Source organism: Microcaecilia unicolor, chromosome 1 (assembly GCF_901765095.1).
Source record: "Microcaecilia unicolor chromosome 1, aMicUni1.1, whole genome shotgun sequence".
Taxonomy (NCBI): Eukaryota; Metazoa; Chordata; class Amphibia; order Gymnophiona; family Siphonopidae; genus Microcaecilia; species Microcaecilia unicolor.
The window spans coordinates 235,005,786-235,029,169 of NC_044031.1; the positions used below are offsets into that span (position 1 = coordinate 235,005,786).

The 23,384-nt window shown below is 46.5% G+C and overlaps 1 protein-coding gene across 1 annotated transcript in view; it reads left to right on the forward strand.

Annotated features, from left to right (window-relative positions):
- The window catches only part of LOC115471141 (dynein heavy chain 5, axonemal-like), a 766,968-nt gene that overhangs the window by 615,355 nt on the left and 128,229 nt on the right, over window positions 1-23,384 (forward strand). Inside the window, 1 exon segment of the mRNA XM_030204834.1 lies at window positions 10,549-10,816. Within this exon segment, the coding sequence (XP_030060694.1) occupies window positions 10,549-10,816 (268 nt within the window).

Sequence of the window (23,384 nt, forward strand, 5' to 3'; positions counted from 1 at the left end):
TTTCTCGATGAGCTATATGCCTTTTTTTTTCTGAGTGCTCGATTTTATTATCCCCTCTTCTCCTCCTAGGTGACTTAATTCTCCTTCCCCTCCCCCCAATGCTTGCTTCTCATTCCTGTCTTTCTCGTCTAGTCTCGATCGTACTCAGCATGTCAATGTTCCGACCCATAAAGCAGATAATATGCTTGACTTTGTCTTTACCTCCCCCTCCCTTACCATTCTACTACTACTACTTGGTGCTGCGTTCTGAGCTCTTCACCTGCTTCAAGTCCTCTGCTCCTTTGTACATTGGGAGAGCAATTTCCAGCACTCAGGAGAAAGCGGCCTCTGTAAAGCAGATACTGGTGGGTGACATCACTAACTGTATTGTTATTTGAAAGTGTGCTGCCTTCTGAGCTCTTCACCTGCTTCAAGTCCTCTGCTCCTTTGTACATTGGGAGAGCAGTTTCCAGCACTCAGAACAGGGAGAAAGCAGCCTTTGTAAAGCAGATACTATATATCTGACAGTGCTGGGGCATATATCTGGTTTACGGACAACTGACTGCTCCCAGTTTAAAAAGCAATGTATATATAAAGGCAATAGATGTGGAAATATCTTGAATGTATTTGAAGACTCCTGTAATATTACAGTGTTCCAGTAAAGTTGAGTCTGCATTTCATATAGAAAGAGGAGAGGAGCCCCCATCATCCTAACGAAGGTAGCAAAGTGAAATCATAGTGGGACGGGCCTCAGAAGTGGTGCAGAAAAAGATACAAGAACCCTAGCCACTAATCAGATGTAGCACATCTCCCCAACCGAATCGGAAAGCAGGCCAGACAAACAAACCACTATACTGTAAAGGGTGGGAAAAGTGCCAAATCAGAGGATAGGATTCTTACTCCTTACGGGACAGGTCTCTACCAAGGTCATAGAGGAAACGGAAAGGAAGACCTGAAAACAGGTCTGACACTTGCAGGATTGTCCAAGTTGCAAGCCTACGACCTTGGACCCACGAGCAAAGTCCACGACTGACTGTCCTCGAATCACATCAACACTCCAACATACACTCATCTTCATACATTCACACACTAAACGGCACAATTGCCAGTCGACTGGATACACCCTTGAGAAAAAGAAGCAGAGCATAACTGGGTACCATATCATAAACTCCCACAAGTTCATATACCCTCTTCCTTCATCATTCTTATACTTTTACACACACACTCCTTCTTTCCTTCACGAACTTAGTCCAGATAAACCTCACTTCATAAAAAACATTACCCCTAACAGCACTCCACGCTCCCCCACGAGTTCATTCTTAGAAGTCATTTAACACGCAACAGATCACATAGGATCCCCTGAGAAAGTGCAAAACCGAAAGCACTCGCTATTACACAAAGGAGCCAGAATGAACGTAATGAAATTACTCCTAGGAATCTACTCCTTAACATTTGTCCAAATACTGTTAGCCACACCTCTCGATGATTATAACACCATACCAATACTACACAGCCGATTCAGGATTACCAGACACATCAACCTCAACCAAACTGGCAACAGAACTTACAATGGCAAATCATTATCCCACAAACAAACTACACAACCAACACAAAAAAGCTCTATTAAATCCAAATCGACATACAAACAACAACTAATAAAGGTTCCCATGGAGCAGGGAGGTGTTCCAAGACAAGGGGACAGATTTGCCTGGGAAGCGGGACACAGGATTGTGAGGCCCTATGCGACCGCCCCTGTTATACCTGCCTAGGACCAGCCCTGCTGTTAAGCCTGCACAGTTTGGGGTAGGTTCAGTAAATGGTGCCCAAAGTTAGGCGCTGGAAAGATACTAGTACGCTGCAAAGAGGGTGCAACCTTTATAGAATACTAGTAAAAAAAGCCCGTTTCTGGAACGAATGAAACGGGCGCTAGCAAGGTTTTCCTGGGAGTGTGTATGTTTGAGAGAGAGAGCCAGAGTGAGACTGTCTGTGTGACAGTGTGTGGCAGGGCCCCCTCCCCTGTTCCTAATGCCCCTCACCCCGTTCCCTCCCCTTCTTTTCCTCCTCCTCCTTCCCACACTTTGGGTTCTTTAAGGCTTTCAAAAGTCTATGTACCCCCGTGGCCCTAACGCCCAGTATCCAGATACCCCACCACTTTCCTCCTCACCCCTCCCCCAAGATGTAACAGTTTCATGTCCTTCATTTTTTTTTAAGTGTCCTATCTACCCTGTGTCCAAATGCCTGGCATTCAGATTGTGTTCCTCTCGTAAATTTTCATTTCTTTCATTCATTCAGAACTCCCCCCCCCCCCCCCCCCCCCCGAACACTTTCGGTTCCTTCAGTCTTTTAAAACTCTGCTATGTACCCTGTGTGCTAATGGGCAGCATTGAGATTGTTTTCCTGTCCCAAATTTGCATGTCTTTCAGTCGTTCACAACTCCCCCTCCCCCTTCTCCAGTTTAACACTTTCGTTTCCTTCAGTCTTTTAAAACTCTCCTATCTACCCTGTGTCCTAATGGCCAGCATTCAGATTATTTTCCTTTCCCAAATGTTCATGTCTTTCAGTCGTTCAGAACTCCCCCCTCCCCCCATTTAACACTTTCAGTTCCTTCAGTCTTTTAAAACTCTCCTATCAACCCTGTGTCCTAATGGCCAGCACTCAGATTGTTTTGCTTTGCCAAATTGTCTGTCACTGATGTCACTGAGGTCAGTGCGTGCCTGCCTACCAGACCACTTCCGGCAGGCACGGTCCCAAGCACATCCTGTTGGAGGTGAGAATTATTATATAGGACTAGCTTAACATGAATCTCATGCCTAACTTTGGACTGGTACTTATGCCTGCCAAAACCTCCTTGAGGTCCATTTGTGCTTTTTGGCTTGTTTTGGTTTCTTGGTGTACTTGGAACCCTCTCTTTTCTGTTTGCCAAAACTTGATATCAGTGCTGGTGCCCAACTAATGGCACTTGTGCTCACAATTGGCATTATTTAATTACATCACCCTTTTGAATTGTGCGCTGTAAAATTTAGGCATGCATTTTATAGAATAGCATGTAGGGCAGATCCGTGTGTAAATCCTAATTACTGCTAATTAACACCTTAAGTATTGATTGTTAATGCCTTGTTACCTAGTTTACTCATAGATCTGGGATCTGCTTCCAAATTTGCATGCCCAATTTTGGGCGACCTATATAGAATCCGGCGGTTTGTGACCTTTCTCCAAACATACTCAAATCATTTACCTCCAGCAGTTATGCTCATTTTGACTGGATAATTTGATCTCAACTAGTGACCCCCATTCACACAGTAAGTTCAGTAATTTGTATATGACTGTACACAGTATAGTAGGGTTTAAGAAAGGTTTGGACAATTTCCTAAAAGAAAAGTCCATAAGCCATTATTAACATGGAACCTTGATCTCTCCCACTATGGCGATTCTTATGTTCTTTTGTTATTTTTAATGAATTTGAACAACCTTTAGGGGCCCTTTTACAATGCGGCGGTAGCTGTACCACCACATCACTGCACATCAAATCAGCCGTACCTCCAGGCTCGCTCAGGAGCCCGGCAGTAGTTCTGGCTTCCGGCGCATAGGGTGCTAGAAAATATTTTTGTATTTTCTAGTGTGGGAGCGTGCCCGGCGGTAATCGAGCAGCGCTGCATGCTGCCGGTTACTGCCAAGCTACCATGGGAGCCTCTGCCGCCTTCTAGATAGGAGACAGCAGTGCTTTTTTTGTGCCGGTATGCACCGATACGGCATACCGGCACCTTTTTTTCCCAGGGCCGGCTCACCTGCCCGCCCACATCTTCCTGACAGCCCTGCTTTCTGTTCCTGCCGCCCCGCATTTAAATCTTTTATTTTTTTACCTGAAGTCGTAGCGCCGGCGGCAGCGTTAGTAAAAGCAGCGCAGGCTCGCCTCCTCCAGCCTTCCCTTCCCTCTCAGTGTCCCGCCCTCGCGGAAACAGGAAACCACATCAGAGGAAGGCGGGACATTGAGAGGAAGGTGAGGACATTCATTCAGGGCCTTTGCAATGCCAAAGGTCACCAGGTTTGTTGGTGTGCTTGTGTAGCACTTCTGCCTAGTTTCCTTGCCTGTGTGCCAATGTGGGCATTTCTGCCTAGTTTCTTTTGTTAGTTAGTGTGCCTGTGTGGCACTTCTGCTTTGGTTCTTATCTGTTTCTCTGTGTGCTAGGGTTAGCACTTCTGTCTTGGTTTTTGTCTGTTTGTCCGTGTGCTAGGGTTACCACTTCTGCATTGGTTTTTGCCTATTTGTTCTGTTCTTTGTATCTGAGTGGCTGTTTGGCTTCCCTCTACCCTTGTGGCCGTGTGGCACAGCCTTGTGTTCTGCCCTAGTCTGTCTTGCCTAGAGATCTGTCTAGTCTGCCTTGCCTAGTGCTGTTCCTAGGCTGGCTTGCCTAGGAGTTTTGCCTAGTCTGCTTCTGCCTGTATGTATGTGCCTTCCCTTTTTGCCTTCTGCCATTGTGCGTGGGTTCCAGTTTGGCCTTGCGGCCCATATGAGAGGGCTCTGGTGTTTATGGGTTCCAGTTCGGCCTTGCGGCGCATTTGAGTGCCCTTCCTCTAGATTTACTTGGCTCTGCTCTTGGGTACCCTGTTCCAGCCTGTGTGCTCATTGCACTTCTAGTCTGTTCCAGTCTTGCCTAGTCAAGCTCAGTTCCTGTGTACACCGGTCCTGCCTGTGTTCTCATTGTACTTCTAGTCTGTTCCTGTCTGGCCTAGTCAAGCTCAGTTCCTTTGTACCCCGTTCCTGTCTGTGTGCTTATTGCACTTCTAGTTTGTTCTGGTCCTGCTTGTTTAGTCCAGTCTTGGTTGGAGGGTTCACCTGCTGCTGCCATTCGTCAGCAGTGGCCCAAGAACTCACGTTTTTTCCCTGAGTCCGTGACAGTTATGGAAGCTTAGGGGAACATATGCCCATTCTCTTGTTTAATAGCCAAGGAAAATTTGTTAAATAATTGGTGACCCATCACTGACAGAACCCTGTTTCTTTTTTCCATCAGCATCACTTCTTACTGCAAAGGAAAATCAAGTATAGCCTGCAAATAGGACCTTAATGCTCTCCCAGACAGTATTCTTTCCATATCTCCAAAAATATATTCTGGAGTATTTTCATGCTTAAGTTGATGGATAATGGTCAGAATGATCCCTATATTCACTAAGCAACCATTGAAGGCTCTCCACATAAGGGAGATATAGTCCTGCTGGCTACATCCTGTCAGCAGTCATACTACCATATTTTGAACTAATTGCAGTACATGAAGAATCTTTTTGGGGAGTCCTACCAGCAATCTATTGTAATAGTCTAAAACCCCTATACTACTGATTATTGATCTTATGAGGAAATCACATATTTAAGATTCTTAACAAGTCAAAGTTTAGGAAGGTCAGACCTTTCCAAAATTATTAGATTAATATTCAGAGATAGATGGCCATCCATCACCACCCCCACATTCCTATCCTCTTGTTACAAAGAAAACCCACTTGTCCTTTAACTCTACAGACAATCTTGCTCTCTGCTCTGAATTCTGACCTATTAGGAACAGTCTATTTTATCTAGATTCATAATTAACCTATTTTGTTGGAATTAATCCTGAAACTGTTGAAGCATTGTCTGTATCAACCTTTTCTTGTACACCCATTTTTCCCTTTCCAATTTGAATAGCTAACCAAATGTTATCCACCTATACTCAGAGTAACACCCCTAACACAGAGAAAGATATCTACAAGGTATTACTTTTAAATAGAATTTAGCTGTATTTTGGTTGAAACCTTTGTTCCCTTGTTTTACTAATCTTGCCTATCTAATATGTTTTGGGAGGCAGAAACTTGTTAACTGTCTGGCATTCTACTACTACTACAAATAATTTCTATAATGCTACCAGTCGTACGCAGCGCTTCACAATTTAGCATGACGAAAAGACAGTCCCTGCTCAAAAGAGCTTACAATCTAAATCAAGACAGACAGACAGCATTCTGCTGTGTATATAAATCACTGGGCCTATATTCAGCCAGCACGGTCACTGAATTAAGTTAAATTCCATTCTGGTTTGCTCTTTGGGACGATTGCTGCTAGAATTGAGAGCTCCCATCGCATTCTTAGGTCATCGTGGAAAAACTCACCTTTACCACATATTTCACTTATCTTATACTCATACCTAGCTTCAATAAGCTTCAAGGATGAAGAAAAGCAAATCTAAAGCACAATTTAATGTAGCTTCAAGTCTCAAAAGACTTAAATCCAATCTACCATCTCCTGATAAGAATAGTGGTCTGGTTACCTCCGATCTCGGGGAAGATTCAGTGATGGTTGAACTCCGAGGCATTAAGGATCTTCTACACAATCATATGGCAATATCCAGGGATATGCGTCAGGAATTGGAAGATATTCATGTACAGCTTGCTTCTACTCAATTAATTGAATCTCTTACTTCTCGTACCTCTGATTTAGAATCATCTATCCCACAAGTCAAAACTAATATGGTGGTGATTGAAAAAATCTATGCCGATCTTGAAGATCTTGCTAATCAGTCACACCACAATAACATTCAAATGTTAGGTCTCCCTATAGATGTTGAGAGAGAGAGAATTTGATTGCTTTTCTTGAACCTTGGCTTCCTAAATTTCTGAACAGTGAATTTCATATTCCTATATTGAGTTTTAAAGAGCTCATCGCTTTCCATTGAAAATTCAGCAGAGTGCTAAATATCCAAGACCTGTATTCTACAAATTACTCAGGTATCCACAAGTGCTACAGATCTTAATGATGGCTAAGAGTAAACCATCTTTAATTTACTAGGGTAAGAAAATCTTATTAGTTCCTGATTTAGCTGCTACAACCGTTGCCAAAAGGAAACCTTTTCTTACATTGCATCAAGATCTGAAAGACACTGGTGTGCAATTTGGGCTCATGTACCCTGCTCGCATGAGGGTTACCTACAGAAACCATATGGATGCTTACACTGACCCGGTTGTTTTATGTACTCATATTCAGCAAATTAAGTTTGAATGAGAAGTTTCCGTCAATGGAAGCAATAATTTTCTTTTATTTCAGTGTGCTTCCTGATTGCAATGACATGCTTGTGTGCTGAAGTTCCCATTGCTCCTGACTAAGAGGGTTGTTCACTAAAGCTTAGCTCGAGTTATCTGCAGCCCTGCTGCAGATAACTCAAGCTAAGCTATAGTAAACAACCCCCTAAATTTCTTTTTGGTGTTTTATACTGTAAATTGCCCATTTTCATGATATCCCTTGTTTTTTTTCTCTTTTTTTAATAGCTCTAATTATTAAAGAATTCAGGATTTTACATGATGTCAAAGTTGACATATTTTCTTCACAATTGATGTAATTTATGTTATGGTAAGGTGACATATGAAAATATCGATGAGTTCCTTTCTTTTTGAACAGCTTATTTGCTGTGAATGCTGGAAAGTTAATTTCTATTCATTATAGTTTATGGGGAGAATTATGTTTTGTTGACTGTGAATTTATGCATCACTTTACACTTATTATTCCTTACTGATTACAGATGCTCGATCTTATACATATTTCTCTCATCCAGTATCTTTTTGCTAATATTGAGTCATCAGTAAATTTTTATGACTTGTCTAACATTTACTACCCCTTGAAATATTGTAAATATCTGATTACATAATAAGGGATAATATTGATTTTCTTTTACTTCAAGAAACTCACCTTAATGCTACTGACTGCACTAAGTTTTCTTGGTCTGGTTGTCATATATACTGACCTGCTGTGTCTAAAAAAAAGGTATATCTATTCTTTTTAAGAAATCTCTGAATATTCAAATTGTACAGCAATCTGTTGATACTGAAGGGAGATGGGTCATAGTAACATAGTAGATGATGGCAGATAAAGACCTGCACGGTCCATCCAGTCTGCCCAACAAGATAAACTCATTGTATGAGCTTCTTTATATGTATACCTGACCTTGATTTGTCCTTGCGATTTTCATCTCCATCATCTCCTGTGGGAGGGAACTCCAAGTATCCACCACCCTCCCTGTGAAAAAATACTTCCTGACATTTTTTCTGAGTCTTCCCCCCTTCAACCTCAATTCATGCCCTCTAGTTCTACCATCTTCCTGTCTCCGGAAAAGGTTTGTTTGTGGATTAATGCTTTTCAAATATTGAACGTCTGTATCATATCATCCCTGTTTCTCCTTTCCTCCAGGGTATACATGTTCAGGTCAGTAACTGGCTTATTTTCAAAAGAGAAGAACACCCATATTTCGACCCAAATCGGGAGATGGGCGCCCTTCTCTCATGGGCACCCAAATCGGTATAACCGAAAGCCGATTTTGGGCGCCTCCAACTGAAGTCTGTCGCTTGAACGAACAAAGTTGACGGGGCATGTTGGAGGCGTGGTGAAGGCGGGACTGGGGTGTGTTTATCGGCCGAGGAGAGATGGGCGCCCTCGGCCGATAATGGAAAAAAGAAGGGCGGCATTTTTGAACCTTTATTTTCCTGGTGATTTGTTTTTTTGTATGCCATGCTGGATTGTTAAAGAATACATGTAGATTATAGGTTTGTTTTTTTAATAATCTATTCTCATAAATGTGCACCCTGTTTACATTCCCCCAAACTCTGTCCTTGTGACTGCCTGCATGCAAAGTACACACTAACGAACATTAATATGTACTTACAGAATAATGCTTATCGAGAAACTGCTCATTTTCAGTGTATGTGTTTACAAATGCATATAAAGGACTAGAATACCAGCATTTATGCACATTCTTACTGTCTAAATCTATGCAGTTTTTATAGAATTAACCCCTAACCCCCTATCCGGCTGCATAGCAATTTAGATGGCCCTATATTATCTGTATAACTCTGGAAAATATGATGATAAGGGACTTATTTGTTTGCTGGCAAGTGCAGAGTTTGCTTTGAATATCAGCTCACGTATTTCTTTTTTAGATGTTTATTTATTTATTTGTTACATTTGTATCCCATATTTTCCCACCTATTTGCAGGCTCAATGTGGCTCACATTGTACCAAATCAACCCCATGAAGTCAAAGCACATTGATAAAAAGAATAAATTAAATATGGATACAGGAATTGCAATATTTTTTATTTTATTTATTTATTGCATTTGTATCCCACAAAATTTCACACCTATTTGCAGTCTCAATGTGGCTTACAGAGTTTGTTATGACATTGTCATTACATGATATCAGATACACTTAGTGTTATGTAGAGATTAAGGAAGGGAAGAGAGAAAAAAGGTGTTAGGTAGGTTAGTATGGGGGTGGACTTTGATAATTGGAAGGATTGGTTCGGTAGTTTTGTGAGGATATGGGTTCTCCTTGTAGGCCTTATTGAAGAGATGTGTCTTCAAAGATTTGCGGAAGTTGGTTATTTCGTCAATAGCTTTCAGGGTTGTAGGTAGTTCATTCCACAACTGCGTGCTCGTGTACGAGAAGGTGGTGGCATGTATCTGCTTGTATTTTAGTCCTTTGCAGCTGGGGAAGTGCAGATTGAGAAATTTGCGGGATGATCTTATGGCGTTCCTGGGAGGCAGATCCACGAGGTTTAGCATGTATATTGGTGCGTCTGCGTGAATGATTTTGTGTACAATCATGCATATCTTGAACGCAATGTGTTCCTTGAGTGGGAGCCAGTGAAGTTTCTTTCTTAGGGGTTTTGCAGTTTCGTATTTGGTTTTTCCAAATATGAGTCTGGCGGCGGTATTCTGGGCTATTTGGAGTTTTTTGATAGTCTGTTCTTTGCAGCCAGCGTACAGTGCGTTGCAGTAGTCCCAGTTCGGAAACCCTCCCCCTCTGGAAAAAAATATTCTAATAGATACAATACTATTTCAATAGCAATGGAAAATGACTATTCCCATCCCATCACTGTGTCTGTCCCTCTGTCCGCCTCTCTGTCCATACTCATGTATGGAGGACCCTCTGTATAGATAGTTGAAATTTAATAGGCGAGTCAAATTTGTCTACAGAAATTGCCCCCAGTATATATTCTGGGAAGCAGAACTATGCCCAAAATTGCAGAAGTATGCCTTTAGCCACACTGCAAGCGTGCATTATTTCAGCTTAACACAGATGCCACAGATTCATTTCAGGGATACATTTTCTTCCTCTTTTTTCAATGTGAAGTACCTAAGTAACCATAATAATATTAATTCCTGTCTAATTCTTTATGTATATGTAATGAAAAATTCCATCATAATTTATATAATTTTTGGCATGTATTCTTCAATGTACAGAAATATAATTTGATGTTTTTCAGTGCATCTATCTGTAATTCCTTTCCTTTTTATTCATGAGATATTGATGTGCACATGAGTGCTTCATTTGTCAGATGATAATTGACTGGCATCTATAATTTGTAGGGCAGAGTGAATTTATAATATAAATAAATGTATGCTAGACTGAAACCACCATTTTATTTTCATTCATGATAAGTTATAATTATATTTCATATATCTTAGGATTTGAAAGGCTAATGCATTAATCCAGAGTACTACTTAATAGCAACCCATTCTGGTTCTAAATATTTAATTAGGCTTTTACATGTTCTTTTGCAGAATTTTCCATGTTGTGCTATTTCAATGGGTCAGGGGCAGGAGGTCCATGCGAGGCGCTTGCTGAATCAATCAATGCAAGATGGCGGATGGCTGCTCCTTCAAAACTGTCATTTGGGCCTGGATTTTATGGATGAACTCTTAGACACCATCACTGTAATAGAAACCATGAATGAGGGTTTCAGGACTTGGATTACGACAGAGGTTCATCCCAAATTTCCTATTAACCTGTTGCAGTCCTCCATTAAATTTACTAATGAACCACCTCAAGGTAAATTAAGATGACCATTGTTTCTCTTCTAGCATTTTTTACAATATTTTATTCACTGGTACAAATAAACAAACTACCACCACCACCACAAAAAAAAATTGATTGTACAAGTATTGGGTATAACAGAACTGTCAATTGTGAACTCCATGAGAAATTTAGAAACTTCTCCAAGATAGTGAGAGAAAGAGGAATTCTAATGCCTCAGGGATCTGTACTGGGACCAGTGCTACCTAGCATATTTATAATTGATCTGGAAATTGGAACGACAAATGAGGTGATTAAATTTGCAAATGACACAAAACTATTCAAAGTTGTTAAAAGACATGCAGATTGTGAAAAATTGTAGGAAGACCTTAGGAAATTGGAAGACTGGGCATCCACATGGCAGATGAAAAATTATTTTTTTTATTTTCTTTATTTTTATTAAAGTGTATTGAAAAAGAATGCAGTCATTACAACAGCAAGATCAGTATAGCAAACAATATGAGAATCAACTACCAACAAACCCCCCTCTCTCCACTCAACACCACCCACAACCCTTCCCCCTCCCAGGAATGCAGTAACCAATTAGGAACAAGATTCTAAAAGTAATGTGGATCTCCATGATGGCAGATGAAATTTAATGTGGACAAATGCAAAGTGTTTCACATTGGGAAGACTAATCCGAATCATAGTAACCTGATGCTAGGGTCCACCTTGGGAGTCAGCACCCAAGAAAAAGATCCAGGTGTCATTGTAGATAATACGCTGAAATCATCTGCCCAGTGTGCAGCAGCGGCCAAAAAAAGCAATCGGGATTCTAGGATTTATTAGGAAAGAAATGGCAAATAAGACCAAGAATACTATAATGCCTGTGTATCACTCCATGGTGTGACCTCACCTTGAGTATTGAGTTCAGTTCTGGTCACCATACCTCAAAAAAGATATAGTGGAATTAGAAACGCCCAAATGGGTGGTTCTCCAGTTAAATGCAGGTGGCTGACTAGCGGCTCGAGGTAGACGATGGACCAGGTGCAAACACCACATCTCCTGTACCAGAAGAGGCCTCACAGACCTCACCGTCTGCACCCACAACCCAGTGAGTTTGCAGATTTCCCCACCATTGTCAAACTCTATCGTCAATATGACAACCCTAAAAGGGTACCTCACCCTCTTTCTGCTCTTGACTTGGGCACTAAACATAAAAGCATGGTACCAAGACCCACAACATACAGTACAAGTACTCCCAATTACTAACTGCCATTTGAGAAACCACTACCCTACCAGAGAGACTGATAATGGTTCTTTGGATAGAATAATCATACCAACACCTCATAGAGACCAAACTTCTTCGCATAGGAGTAAGGCACCCAAGTGGCACAAAGAACCGATAACACTAGACACCACTTGATAAGAATTAAATGTGAGACTAACGAACGAGGCTCATTTATACCAATCCCAATCAGATATCACTCAGTAATAAATAAAAAAGAGATCCTGAAGTCCTGGATAGAAGAGGATCACCTAGACCTAGCCTTCATAACCGAGACCTGATTACATAGTAAAGATGACCAGCAGTGAATGATCTATGCCCACTTAGCTATAAAATGGTCCACCTGATATGAAACACAAAAAAAAGCAGGGGGGGGGAGTAACAATCATCTATAGATCCTTCTTAAATCTGAACCTGATCTCAGAGCACATAACACCCTCCCTGACTGTTCTACTGACTGGCAGGCAGATGGTAAGAGGCACAAGAAGACTTAATGGAATTAATTTCCAATATATGCGCATCTCACCAAAATGTAATTTTCATAGGTGACATCAACATTCACCTCGACAACCAGGACGAACACAACACCAAAGAAGTAACTGACTTCCAGGAATCATGGAAATTTAAAAAAACCAAAGTCATGTACTTCCACAATGTGGGCCACCTATTGAACCTATTCACTCATAGGATCGCGAATCTAAGAAATTTTGGCATAGTGGATAGCAACTGGACATCCGTTCCTTGGACCGGGACGTGGACCGGGACGACTGCGGTGGATTCATGGTGCGACTGGACTGACGGGGGCGGGACCAGAACCGAGAACAGGCAGAGTCCATTGGCCCCGGTCTGTTCCAGCCCGCCGATCCAGCAACCTGTACGACCAGGCCGACGGGGACAGGGTCAAAGACCGTGATGTGGCAGAGTCCAGCAGCACCAGCCTCTTCCAGTCTGCCAACCCAGCGTTTCCCTGCCTGCTCTATTCCATCTGCACCAGCAGCCTGCTCCAACCTATCAGCCTGCCTCAATCCACCTGCCTGTTCCAATCCATCTGTTCCAAAGTATTCCAGTCCACTTGACCCAGTTTCTCCCTGCTTGTTCCAGTCCATCTGCTCCAACATGTTCCAGCCCGCCTGATCCAGCCTCTTCCAGTCCGCCTGTTCCAGCCTCTCCCTGCTTGTTCCAGCCACCTGCTTCAGCTTGTTCCAGTCCGCCTGATCCAGCTTCTCTCTGCCTGTTCCAGTCCGCCCGAGGCAGCTTCTTCCTGCTTGTTCCAGTCCGCCTGATCCAGCTCTCCCACTCGTTCAAATCCATCTGCTCCAGCTTGCTCCAGTCCGCCTGATCCAGCTTCTCCCTGCTTGCTCCAGTCCATCTGCTCCAGCTTGTTCCAGTCCGCCTGATCCAGCTTCTCCCTGCTCGTTCCAGTCCATCTGCTCCAGCTTGCTCCAGTCCGCCTGATCCAGCGTCTCCCTGCTTGTTCCAGTCCATCTGCTCCAGCTTGTTCCAGTCCGCCTGACCAAGCGTGTTCCAGCCCACCTGATCCAGCTTCTCCCTGCTTGCTCCAGTCCTTCTGCTCCAGCTTGTCCGAGTCTGTCTGATCTGGCTTCTCCCTGCTTGCTCCAGCCCACTTGCTCCAGCCCGCCTGATCCAGCTTCTTCCAGCCCGCCTGATCCAGCTTCTTCCAGCCCGCCTGAGCCAGCTTCTTCCAGCCCGCCTGATCCAGCTCGGCTCTCTTCTGCTCCAAACCACTCCAGATTGTTCCAGTCCTGCTACTGTACCGAACTGCTAGCCAATTGACCTGCCTGCCTGCTACCCAATCACCTGTTCCTGCATGCATGCTAGCCAATCACCTGCCCATCAACAACCTGCCACTTTGCCAGCCCTTCACCCTCCCGACTGACTGACTGCCCACCCTGGAACCTGCCTGCCCCAGTCCATCTCCCTACCAGCTCATCACTCTCCTGTCCATCTTCCTACCAGCTCATCACTCTCCTGCCCAACTGCTCAACTGCCTGCCTGTCTCCCAGTCCATCTTCCTGCCAGTTCATCACTCTCCTCCCCGACTGCTCACCTCAACCTGCTTGTCTCCCAGTCCAGCTACCTGCCCCGTAAACACCTCAGTTATCACTTATGGCCCCCACTCACTTTCTATTCCTTGCCCTATCCCTCCTTAATCTTTTCCCCACACGAACTCACTGCCCAGCCATGTCCTCTCCCGTCCCACTCACCATTGCAATACCCTACCTACCCCTGTCCCCCACCACCTCACCATCCCTACTGACCTCCTCCTTCTTCCTAGCTCTCAACCTTCAACACTTCCTTCCCGCCATGAACCCTTCCCTATTCCTCTTATGCGCATCCCGCCTTTGTCGCCCCACCTCCCCCATCCTTCTCCACTCTCTCTTACTCCTCCTCCTGCTATCCACGGGAGACATCAATCCCAACCCAGGTCCCCCACACCTGTCCTCGTCTCATCTATGCAAACGTTCCCGCAATATCTCCAATCTCATCTCCATTCCCCTCCACCCCCCTCCTCCCTCCCCTTCTCGTGCGCCCTGTGGAATGCCCACTCAGTCTGCAACAAACTTCCCTTCACCCACGATCTCTTCATCTCCCATTCCCTTCAACTGCTCACCCTAACTGAAACCTGGCTCACCCCTGACGACTCTGCCTCAATCGCTGCCCTATGCCAAGGAGGCTATCTCTTCTCCCATTCGCCCCGGCCAGTTGGCTGCGGTGGCGGTGTCGGGCTACTACTTTCGCCCTCCTGCAGTTTTCAACCTCTCCACCTACCTCAGTCTCACTGCTTCTCATCCTTTGAAGTTCACTCCATCCGTCTATTCCACCCGCTGCCACTCAGAGTTGCAGTCATTTACCGCCCCCCTGATAAGTCCCTCCCTTCCTTCCTTACCGACTTCGATGCCTGGCTCTCCGTTTTTCTTGAGCCCTCATCCCCATCCCTCATTCTTGGTGACTTCAACATACACACTGATAACCCATCCAACTCATATGCTTCTCAATTCCTCACTCTAACCTCCTCCTTCAACCTCCTGGCGAGCTCCACCACCACCCCTACTCACCAATCTGGTCACTGTCTTGATCTCGTTCTCTCTTCTACCTGCTCACCCTCCAATTTCTGTACATCAGTTCTTCCTATCTCTGACCATCACCTGATCACATTCACACTTCATCACCCTCCCCCTCAGTCCCGCCCAACTCTAACCACCACTTCCAGGAATCTCCTGGCTGTTGACCCCCCCACCTTATCCTCTATTATCTCTGATCGCCTCCCTTCCATCATGTCCTCAGAGTCTGTCGACAAGGCTGTCTCCACTTACAATGCCACTCTCTCCTCTGCTCTAGACACCCTTGCACCATCTGTCTCCCGCCCCACAAGGCGTACTAATCCCCAGCCCTGGCTGACCCCTGGCATCCGATACCTTCGCTCCTGCACCCGATCGGCTGAACGCCTATGGAGGAAATCTCGCACCCATACTAATTTCATTCACTACAAATTCATGTTATCCTCCTTCCAGTCCTCCCTATTCCTCACCAAACAGGACTATTACACCCAATTGACCAATTCCCTCAGCTCTAACCCTTGTCGTCACTTCGCTACCCTCAATTCCCTCCTCAAAGTGCCCTCCGCTCCCACCCCCCCTCACTCTCTCCTCAATCACTGGCTGACTACTTCCGTGACAAGGTCCAGAAGATCAACCTCGAATTCACCACCAAACCCTCCCCTCCTCTTCATCCCATAACCCACTCCCTCAACCAACCAACCCAGGCCTCCTTCTCCTCTTTTCCTGATATCACCGAAGAGGAAACCGCCCATCTCCTCTCCTCCTCGAAATGCACCACCTGTTCCTCAGACCCCATCCCCACCAACTTACTTAACACTATCTCTCCTACTATCACCCCCCCCCCCCCCTATCTGTCATATCCTTAACCTCTCTCTTTCCACTGCAACTGTCCCGGACACCTTCAAGCATGCCGTAGTCACACCCCTCCTCAAAAAACCAACTCTTGACCCTACCTGTCCCTCCAACTACCGCCCCATTTCCCTCCTACCTTTCCTCTCCAAGATACTTGAATGCGCCGTCCACAGCTGTTGCCTCGATTTTCTCTCCTCTCATGCCATCCTCGATCCGCTTCAATCCGGCTTTCACCCCCTGCACTCGACAGAACAATTTACAACCTAGTGTCCAGGCTACTGGAAACAAAAGATACCTTATCACTAAATGAAGACCCCCCCCCCCCCCCCCAGCGTTCGCCCTAGCCACATGCTTTGAACAAAAGATAAGCAAAATCAGATCAGACCTACTAACACCAAAGACCTATGTTGATCAGTACATGGACATACTAAAAATGGAATCTGAACCCATACATGCAGGTAGATCATAGCCTGCCTTCAAAGCACCCACGCTTGAAGAGATAAGCACCCTACTACACAAATATGCAAAATCTCAATGCATCCTAGATGAATGGCCAAACACCCTATTGAGTGATGCACCCATAAAGTTCACAGCTGCACTGACAGATCACCTAACCTGCACGCTTACTTGGATACTTCCCAAGTAACAAAGCAAGTATCATACTCGCCTCACTCCTCAAGAATACTGCAAACAAGAAAATGATGTAACCAACTACAGACTGGTGGCTTCCATTCCCCTTCTGTCAAAATCATAGAAGGAGTGGTCTCACAGCAATTGATGGAATATCTATCCCATTTCTTGGTGCTCCACAAATCACAATCAGGATTCAGACCACAGTACAGCACAGAATCAGTACTGATATCATTTGTGAATGATATAAAAACAGAGCTCAGCAAGGGCAGATCAGTCCTGGTCCTACAATTCGACATGTTCAGTGTGTTTGACGTGGTGGACCATGACTTATTGCTGTACCTTCTAGACAATATGTACAAATCACAAGTATTTCTCTCAACATTTGATATTTATTATTAGCGGAGGAAAAGACTTCAGATGCTCTGCCTTCTCACTGCTCTCATATGTTTTGAGAGCTGGCATGTTGCTTCATATCCAATGTAGACTGATTGTCTGTTATTATTGAATATGCTGTGAGCCCCTCACTAGTCAAAAACCTCCAATGGGGTGATGAACTATGTCTCAAAAAGGCTATCTTACTGTTTGTATTTTTTAAGTAGAAAAGCCTTCTATCTGATCTATAGCTGAGTTGAAAGGGAACACTCGACAGAGAGCCCCTGTTTCGCTTCTGCTTCTTAAGGAGCTGAACCCTCGGCTACTGCATATGTCCTAAAATAAGGAATGACATTATGTTCTGAGAGAGGACCAGGAAAAATACGAAGTCAATAATAAACAAGCAGTTTTAATGGCTGCAGTGCACTTCAGGCAGGCGTACCCAGGCTGATTCCCCCCTACCTGTTACACTTGTGCTGGTAAATGTGAGCCCTTCAAAACCCACCCGAAACCCACGTCTAGGTGCCCCCCCTTCACCCCTTAGGGCTATGGTAGTGGTGTACAGTTGTGGGGAGTGGGTTTGGGGGGCTCAGCACCAAAGGTAAGGGAGCTATGCACCTGGGAGCAATTTGTGAAGTCCACTGCAGTGCCCGCCCAGGGTGCCCGGTTGGTGTCCTGGCATGTGAGGGGGACCAGTGCACTACGAATGCTGGCTCCTCCCACGACCAAATGCCTTGGATTTGGTCATTTTTGAGATGGGCGTTCTTGGTTTCCATTATGGCCGAAAACCGGGGATGACTATCTCTATGGTCGACCATCTCAACATTTAGGTCGACCATCTCTAAGGTCGATCTAAATGTTGAGATTTGGGCGTCCTCGACCGTATTATTGAAACGAAAGATGGACGCCCATCTTGTTTCGATAATACGGGTTTCCCCACCCCTTCGCCGGGACGTCCTTAGAGATGGGCGCCCTTAGAGATGGTCGTCCCCATTCGATTATACCCCTCCACGTTACCATTAATGTGTCAAAATGTTGCCTTGTTGAGTTAACGTTGAGTTGCCACAAAGTTAATACACTAGCTACACTGCAACTTACTGCTTCATGCACCTATCCTAGCTTGAAATTTTACCCATTGCTCTATGTTTTCCATATACTGTGAAAATGATCCTCCCCTCCGCCTGAGGGTCCTCGGGATCTCCCCTTCACCCTTGCTGCCCAACCTACTGGTTCACTGCAGTCCACAGGGCAGGGCTCAAAGAAATCAACTTCATCGATATGGGGCATGGGGTAGGCATCGGTCTGCGAAATGGTGTTCAGCTGACGAAAATCAATGCAGAACCGCCATGACCCATCTGGTTTAGGCACCAGCACCACCGGACTTGACCAGGGGCTATTGGACTCTTCGATCACCCCAAAGCCTAGCATCTCCTGAACCTGCCGCATGACCTCCTGCCTTTTTTGGGGGGACAGCCTGTAAGGCCTCTGTCTAACCACCTTCCCCTCCTCTGTTACAATCTCATGTTGCAACAGGTGTGTTTGCCCAGGACAGGGTGTAAGGACATCTTTAAACTCCTTTTGCTTCGCCTGACTCTGTCTAAGATGCTCTTGCGAATATTCCCTTAGTCGTTCGAGCCTTCCTCTCAAGTCCTGCAGGAAGGATCCTACAGATTCTTCTTCTGTCTCTGGGGTCACCCACTGCTCCTTTAGAATATCTAGGATCCCCCTGGGTGGTCTGCCAAACAAGAGTTCAAATGGTGCTACCCCCAAGGAGGACTGAATAGATTCTCGGCATGCATACAGTACAAAGGGGAGCAGCTGATCCCAGTTCTCTAACTCGGTTCCCAGGCCCCTCTTCAGCATCCCCTTAAGGGTTCGGTTAAACCTCTCCACCATCCCATTTGTTTGGGGGTGGTAGGCTGAAGTTCTCACATGGTGTATCTGAAATGCCTCCCATACCCGTTGTAACATTCGGGACATGAAGTTAGATCCTCGGTCTGTCAGCACCTCCCTGGGAAACCCCACCTCACAAAACAGTTTAATTATTTCGGCCGCTATCACCTTAGCCGAGATATTCCTTAGGGGAATGGCCCAAGGGAAGCGCGTAGCGACATCCATCACTACCAGTACATACTTGTGGCCCCTTTTTGACTTAGTAACCGGGCCGATTATGTCCATAGCTATACGCGTTATGGGCTGACCCACCCGGGGCAAAGGACATAAGGGAGCCCGGGGGGGTAGGCGATCAGCCACCTTCTGGCAATTCGGACATGATTTACCGTACCCTTCCACCTCCTTGTACACCCCGGGCCAATAGAATCTCTCCAGTACCTGCTCCAAGGTGGCCTGTGTCCCTTTATGCCCTCCCAGGGGATGATCGTGGGCCAGGCGAATTACCAGGGGCCTGAATGCTCGGGGTACCACCAACTGCTTCCCTCCTTCGGGATTCTCCCAGGTGGGCCTCACCCTATACAGCACCCCTTCTTCTACTATAAATCTTGGGACCTGGCTACCCTCCTCCCTATGGGCACTTTCCCAAGCATATTCTAGAGTAGGGTCCGACTCCTGCTCCCTAGGGAAATGGGGGAACTGCTCTTTAAGGCGGCCTACTTCTTGGGGTATATAAGCTTCCATCTCGCCCTGGTCAAAGGCCTCTCTCCGTTCCCTTTTCTCTGCCCTTCTGTCTGCCCTCGCTTTGCGAGCCTTCCCGGGCTCCCCCACCACCTCCCCCTGAAAAGGGAAAATTTGGTCTAGATTGGGCTCTGATGCCTGGCGCTCTCGGGCCTGCGCACGAGTGGTCACCATAACCCTCTTATTCTCTATACAATCTGTGAACGGGGGCCAATCCCTGCCCAAAATCAACTCTTGGGGCAACCTGGGCAAAATCGCTATGGCTAGCTTAATCTTCCCCGTGGGACCCATAATGCTCACCTGGTGCAACCTGTACGGGGTGCTGGCTCCATGGATACATTGGATCACAACCTGCCCATCATAAGCCCCCCTATCAGGCACTCTGGTCCCTCTTATCTTCTCCCACAGGGCTCTTGACATCATAGACTGATCTGCCCCGGAGTCCAACAGGGCCTTTACGGTGATGCCTTCCACCCCTACCTCCTGGGTATAACTAGACTGGGCACTGGGGGAGACTCGTGAGATCCAGCCCGCTCGACCCGGACACTGGCTTTGAAAATGCCCCGTCCCTCCACACTGATAGCAGCGGCGCTCTTTGGACAGCCCTGCCCCCTTAATGTCCCTTCCCTGAGGAGGAGGGCCTTTAGCCCGGGACAGCACAGGGCCTACCCCTGGACCTCCCTTTTTGGTCAGGCAAGGAAGAACCCGGCCCTCGGGACAGCTAACACTGGCTTTCCCTCCCCCCTGGTCTTTCCCTACCTTACCCCAGTGTTGGGCTTCTAAACAGCATTCTAGGCTCCTCACCGCTTCCTCTAGGGTAGTACATCCCCGCCGTACCACCAGTACCCTTACCTCCTCGGGTAGGGCCTGCAGGAATTGTTCTAACACTATTTCCTGTAGGATATCTTCCACTGTACGTCCCTCCGGCTCTAGCCACTTCTTCGCTAGGTCCATCAATTTTGTGGCTAGGCCCTTGGGAGACTCCCCTTTCCCCCAAGCTAGGGCCCTAAATTGCCTACGATAGGCCTGGGCACTAAGCCCATACCTATCCCGGATGGCCTCTTTCACCCTGTGGTAATTTCCTGCATCTATAGGCGATAGTCCACGGAAAGCCGCTAATGCCTCCCCTGATAGAGAGGGGGCTAGACGAATGGCCCATTGTTCTTGAGGCCATTTAGCGGCCACCGCCACCCTCTCGAAAGCACACAAAAAGTCATCTACATTGTCCTGCTTCGACAGTTTACCCCAGGTGAGCTAGTTCATGTGATAAGGGCCTACCATGCTTGTCCCCTCAACAGTCAAGTCCAAGTCTCTTGCCCCACTCACGGCTCCCTGGTCGTGTGCTCCCCTCTGCAGGAACTCCTGGAACATGTCCAGCACCAGCTGTTGCTGGGCTCGATTAGCCGCCAAGGAGTCCCCCATCATCTTTTCCGCCAATTCCTGCTGCTTTTGGAATTGCAGGGTCATCCAGGCAAAAACCTCCTTAGGATCCATCGTGGGTGCTACTGCCGTCACCTACAAAGAGGGCACAAAAAAAAACTCTCCAAGTGCAATAGCTTAACACCTGTGCCCCGCGGCCACTTCCCGCTCACCTCCACTCCACCCCTGCTCCCGTATGCGCTTACCGGAAGCAGAGATGAGTCTGCGCTGCTCTCAGCGTTGGCCCCCTCGACGGGCTTCGGCTCCCCTTGGGTCCGTCTGCCTTCTGCGTGGACGTCCGCTGTGGATCCCACCACTGCCACCACTTGTGAAAATGATCCTCCCCTCCGCCTGAGGGTCCTCGGGATCTCCCCTTCACCCTTGCTGCCCAACCTCCTGGTTCACTGCAGTCCACAGGGCAGGGCTCAAAGAAATCAACTTCAAAGCAAACTTAACAAGTTCTTTATTTTGCTTGGGATCCAACAGTCCAGCAGTGCAAAAAGACACAATACTTGAATTAAAAAAAAAACCTCACTATTCCCCCTGTTGTTCCTCTCAGGGATACAAACACAGGAAAAAAAAAAAAAAAACTTTTAACTCCCAGGCTTCCAGCACCCAGCTGGGCTCCTTTTAGACAGTTTTATAGCCCTGGGTCTTCTTTCTCCCCCCCCCCCCCCTCTCCCTTGGGAGGGGCCAAAACACTGCAAGCAGTTCCAAAAAACCAAACAAACACAGTTCTTGAGGCTTCAGCACACAGCTCAAACCCCTTCAGCTTCTTTTAGGCTTTTTAGCCACAGTTCACACTCCACCTTCTTCCTGCTGGGCTCAGCCCACTCCGGGAAAATCACTCATCCCTCTTCAACCAGAACTCTTTAAACTCAAAGTTCATTCACAGCCTGAGCTCTGGAAAATGAAAAGGCCCCACCCATCTGGGTCACTCTCTCTAAGCACTGACCCATCCTCCCACATGACCTTTCCTCTTTCCTCTCGTAGCCCAGTTACCATACCATGAATTTACCTGGTCCCTTATTTTGTTACCTAAGCCCAGGCTGAGAGGTCCATAGGCTCTTCCTCGCTCTCTTCTCTTTCTCTCTGCCCAGCTTCTTGATGCTCCATGGGCTCACCGTCCCACCCACTTTGCTGCTGTTCCTCTTTCCCTTGATTACCCTGCAGGGGCCCCACCCTTTCCTTGTTAGAGTTCTCCCCCTGTTCCTGCTGGGGAAGGTAATCTCTGTACCAGGCTTTTCCCCGAGGTTGCTGGGAAATGTAGTCTCTTCCTCTCCTCCATTTTACAGGGGTCACGAACCTTTCTCTGCTCTCTCTCGGGGGATGCTGGGTAATGTAGTCCTTTTTCCTCCACCCTTTTCTAGGGGGCATTACTACTTCTCTCGCTCTCTGGGGATGGAATGGAGGCAAGGCTCTGTTCTGCCTATGTCTGCTCGTGAGCCGCCTCCCTTCTTCCTCTTCCACTTCCATCTTATCTACCCCCAGGTCCTCTTCTTCACAATACTCCATGTATCAATTCTAGCTAGGTTGGTTATCTATTGTTTTTACATAATCCGTTCACTCCATGTATCTATCCTAGTTACATTGTGATCTACCCTAGCCATATTATCTCTTGTTTTATGTAATCTTACCTGTTCACTGTAAGCTACATTGACCCAAACTTTGTTTGGATAATGTGGGGTATAAGAACCAATATATGATAACTAACATCAGAGGAGGGCGGGCCCAGGAAGAACAGAGAGATGCTGGAAGAGGCAGCAGTGATCGCCGATCATCTGTTCCATGCCGTGCAGCGCCTTCACACAGAGGTGAGAGGCGTTGCACGGGCCGGTAAGGCGGAGGGGGGGTCCGGTGGAGTGGGGGAGCAGCGGCGATGACCTCAGGGGGGGCGGGGCACAGGGGTGGAGGATGCCGGGAGGCGGAGCTATGGGAGAAGGAGTACAGAGAGAGACAGGAAGGGAGGGGGACCGGGGCTGCTAAACTTTTTAGTTTTGTTTTAATTTTTTATTTTATACGAGCGGATGCGGGGAGCAGCAGCGACCTCGGGGGGGGGGGGGCAAGGCCGTCCATACTGGATGCTTCTGACGAGCGCCTTTGCCCCCTCCAGATCCTTTTTTGATGTATGTTTATTTTTGTATTGATGCAGGGGGAAGCAGGGAGCCATGTGTTTGTGTTATTTTGTTGTTGCTGTTTTGGACGTTTGTGGCATGCGCAGAGCAGCCAGCATAACGCTTGGCTGCTCTGCGCATGCTTTAGGGGCCGATTACTGATGGGGATTACGAATCTTTGACACATTGTACTTTTCAATACCGCACCGAACATG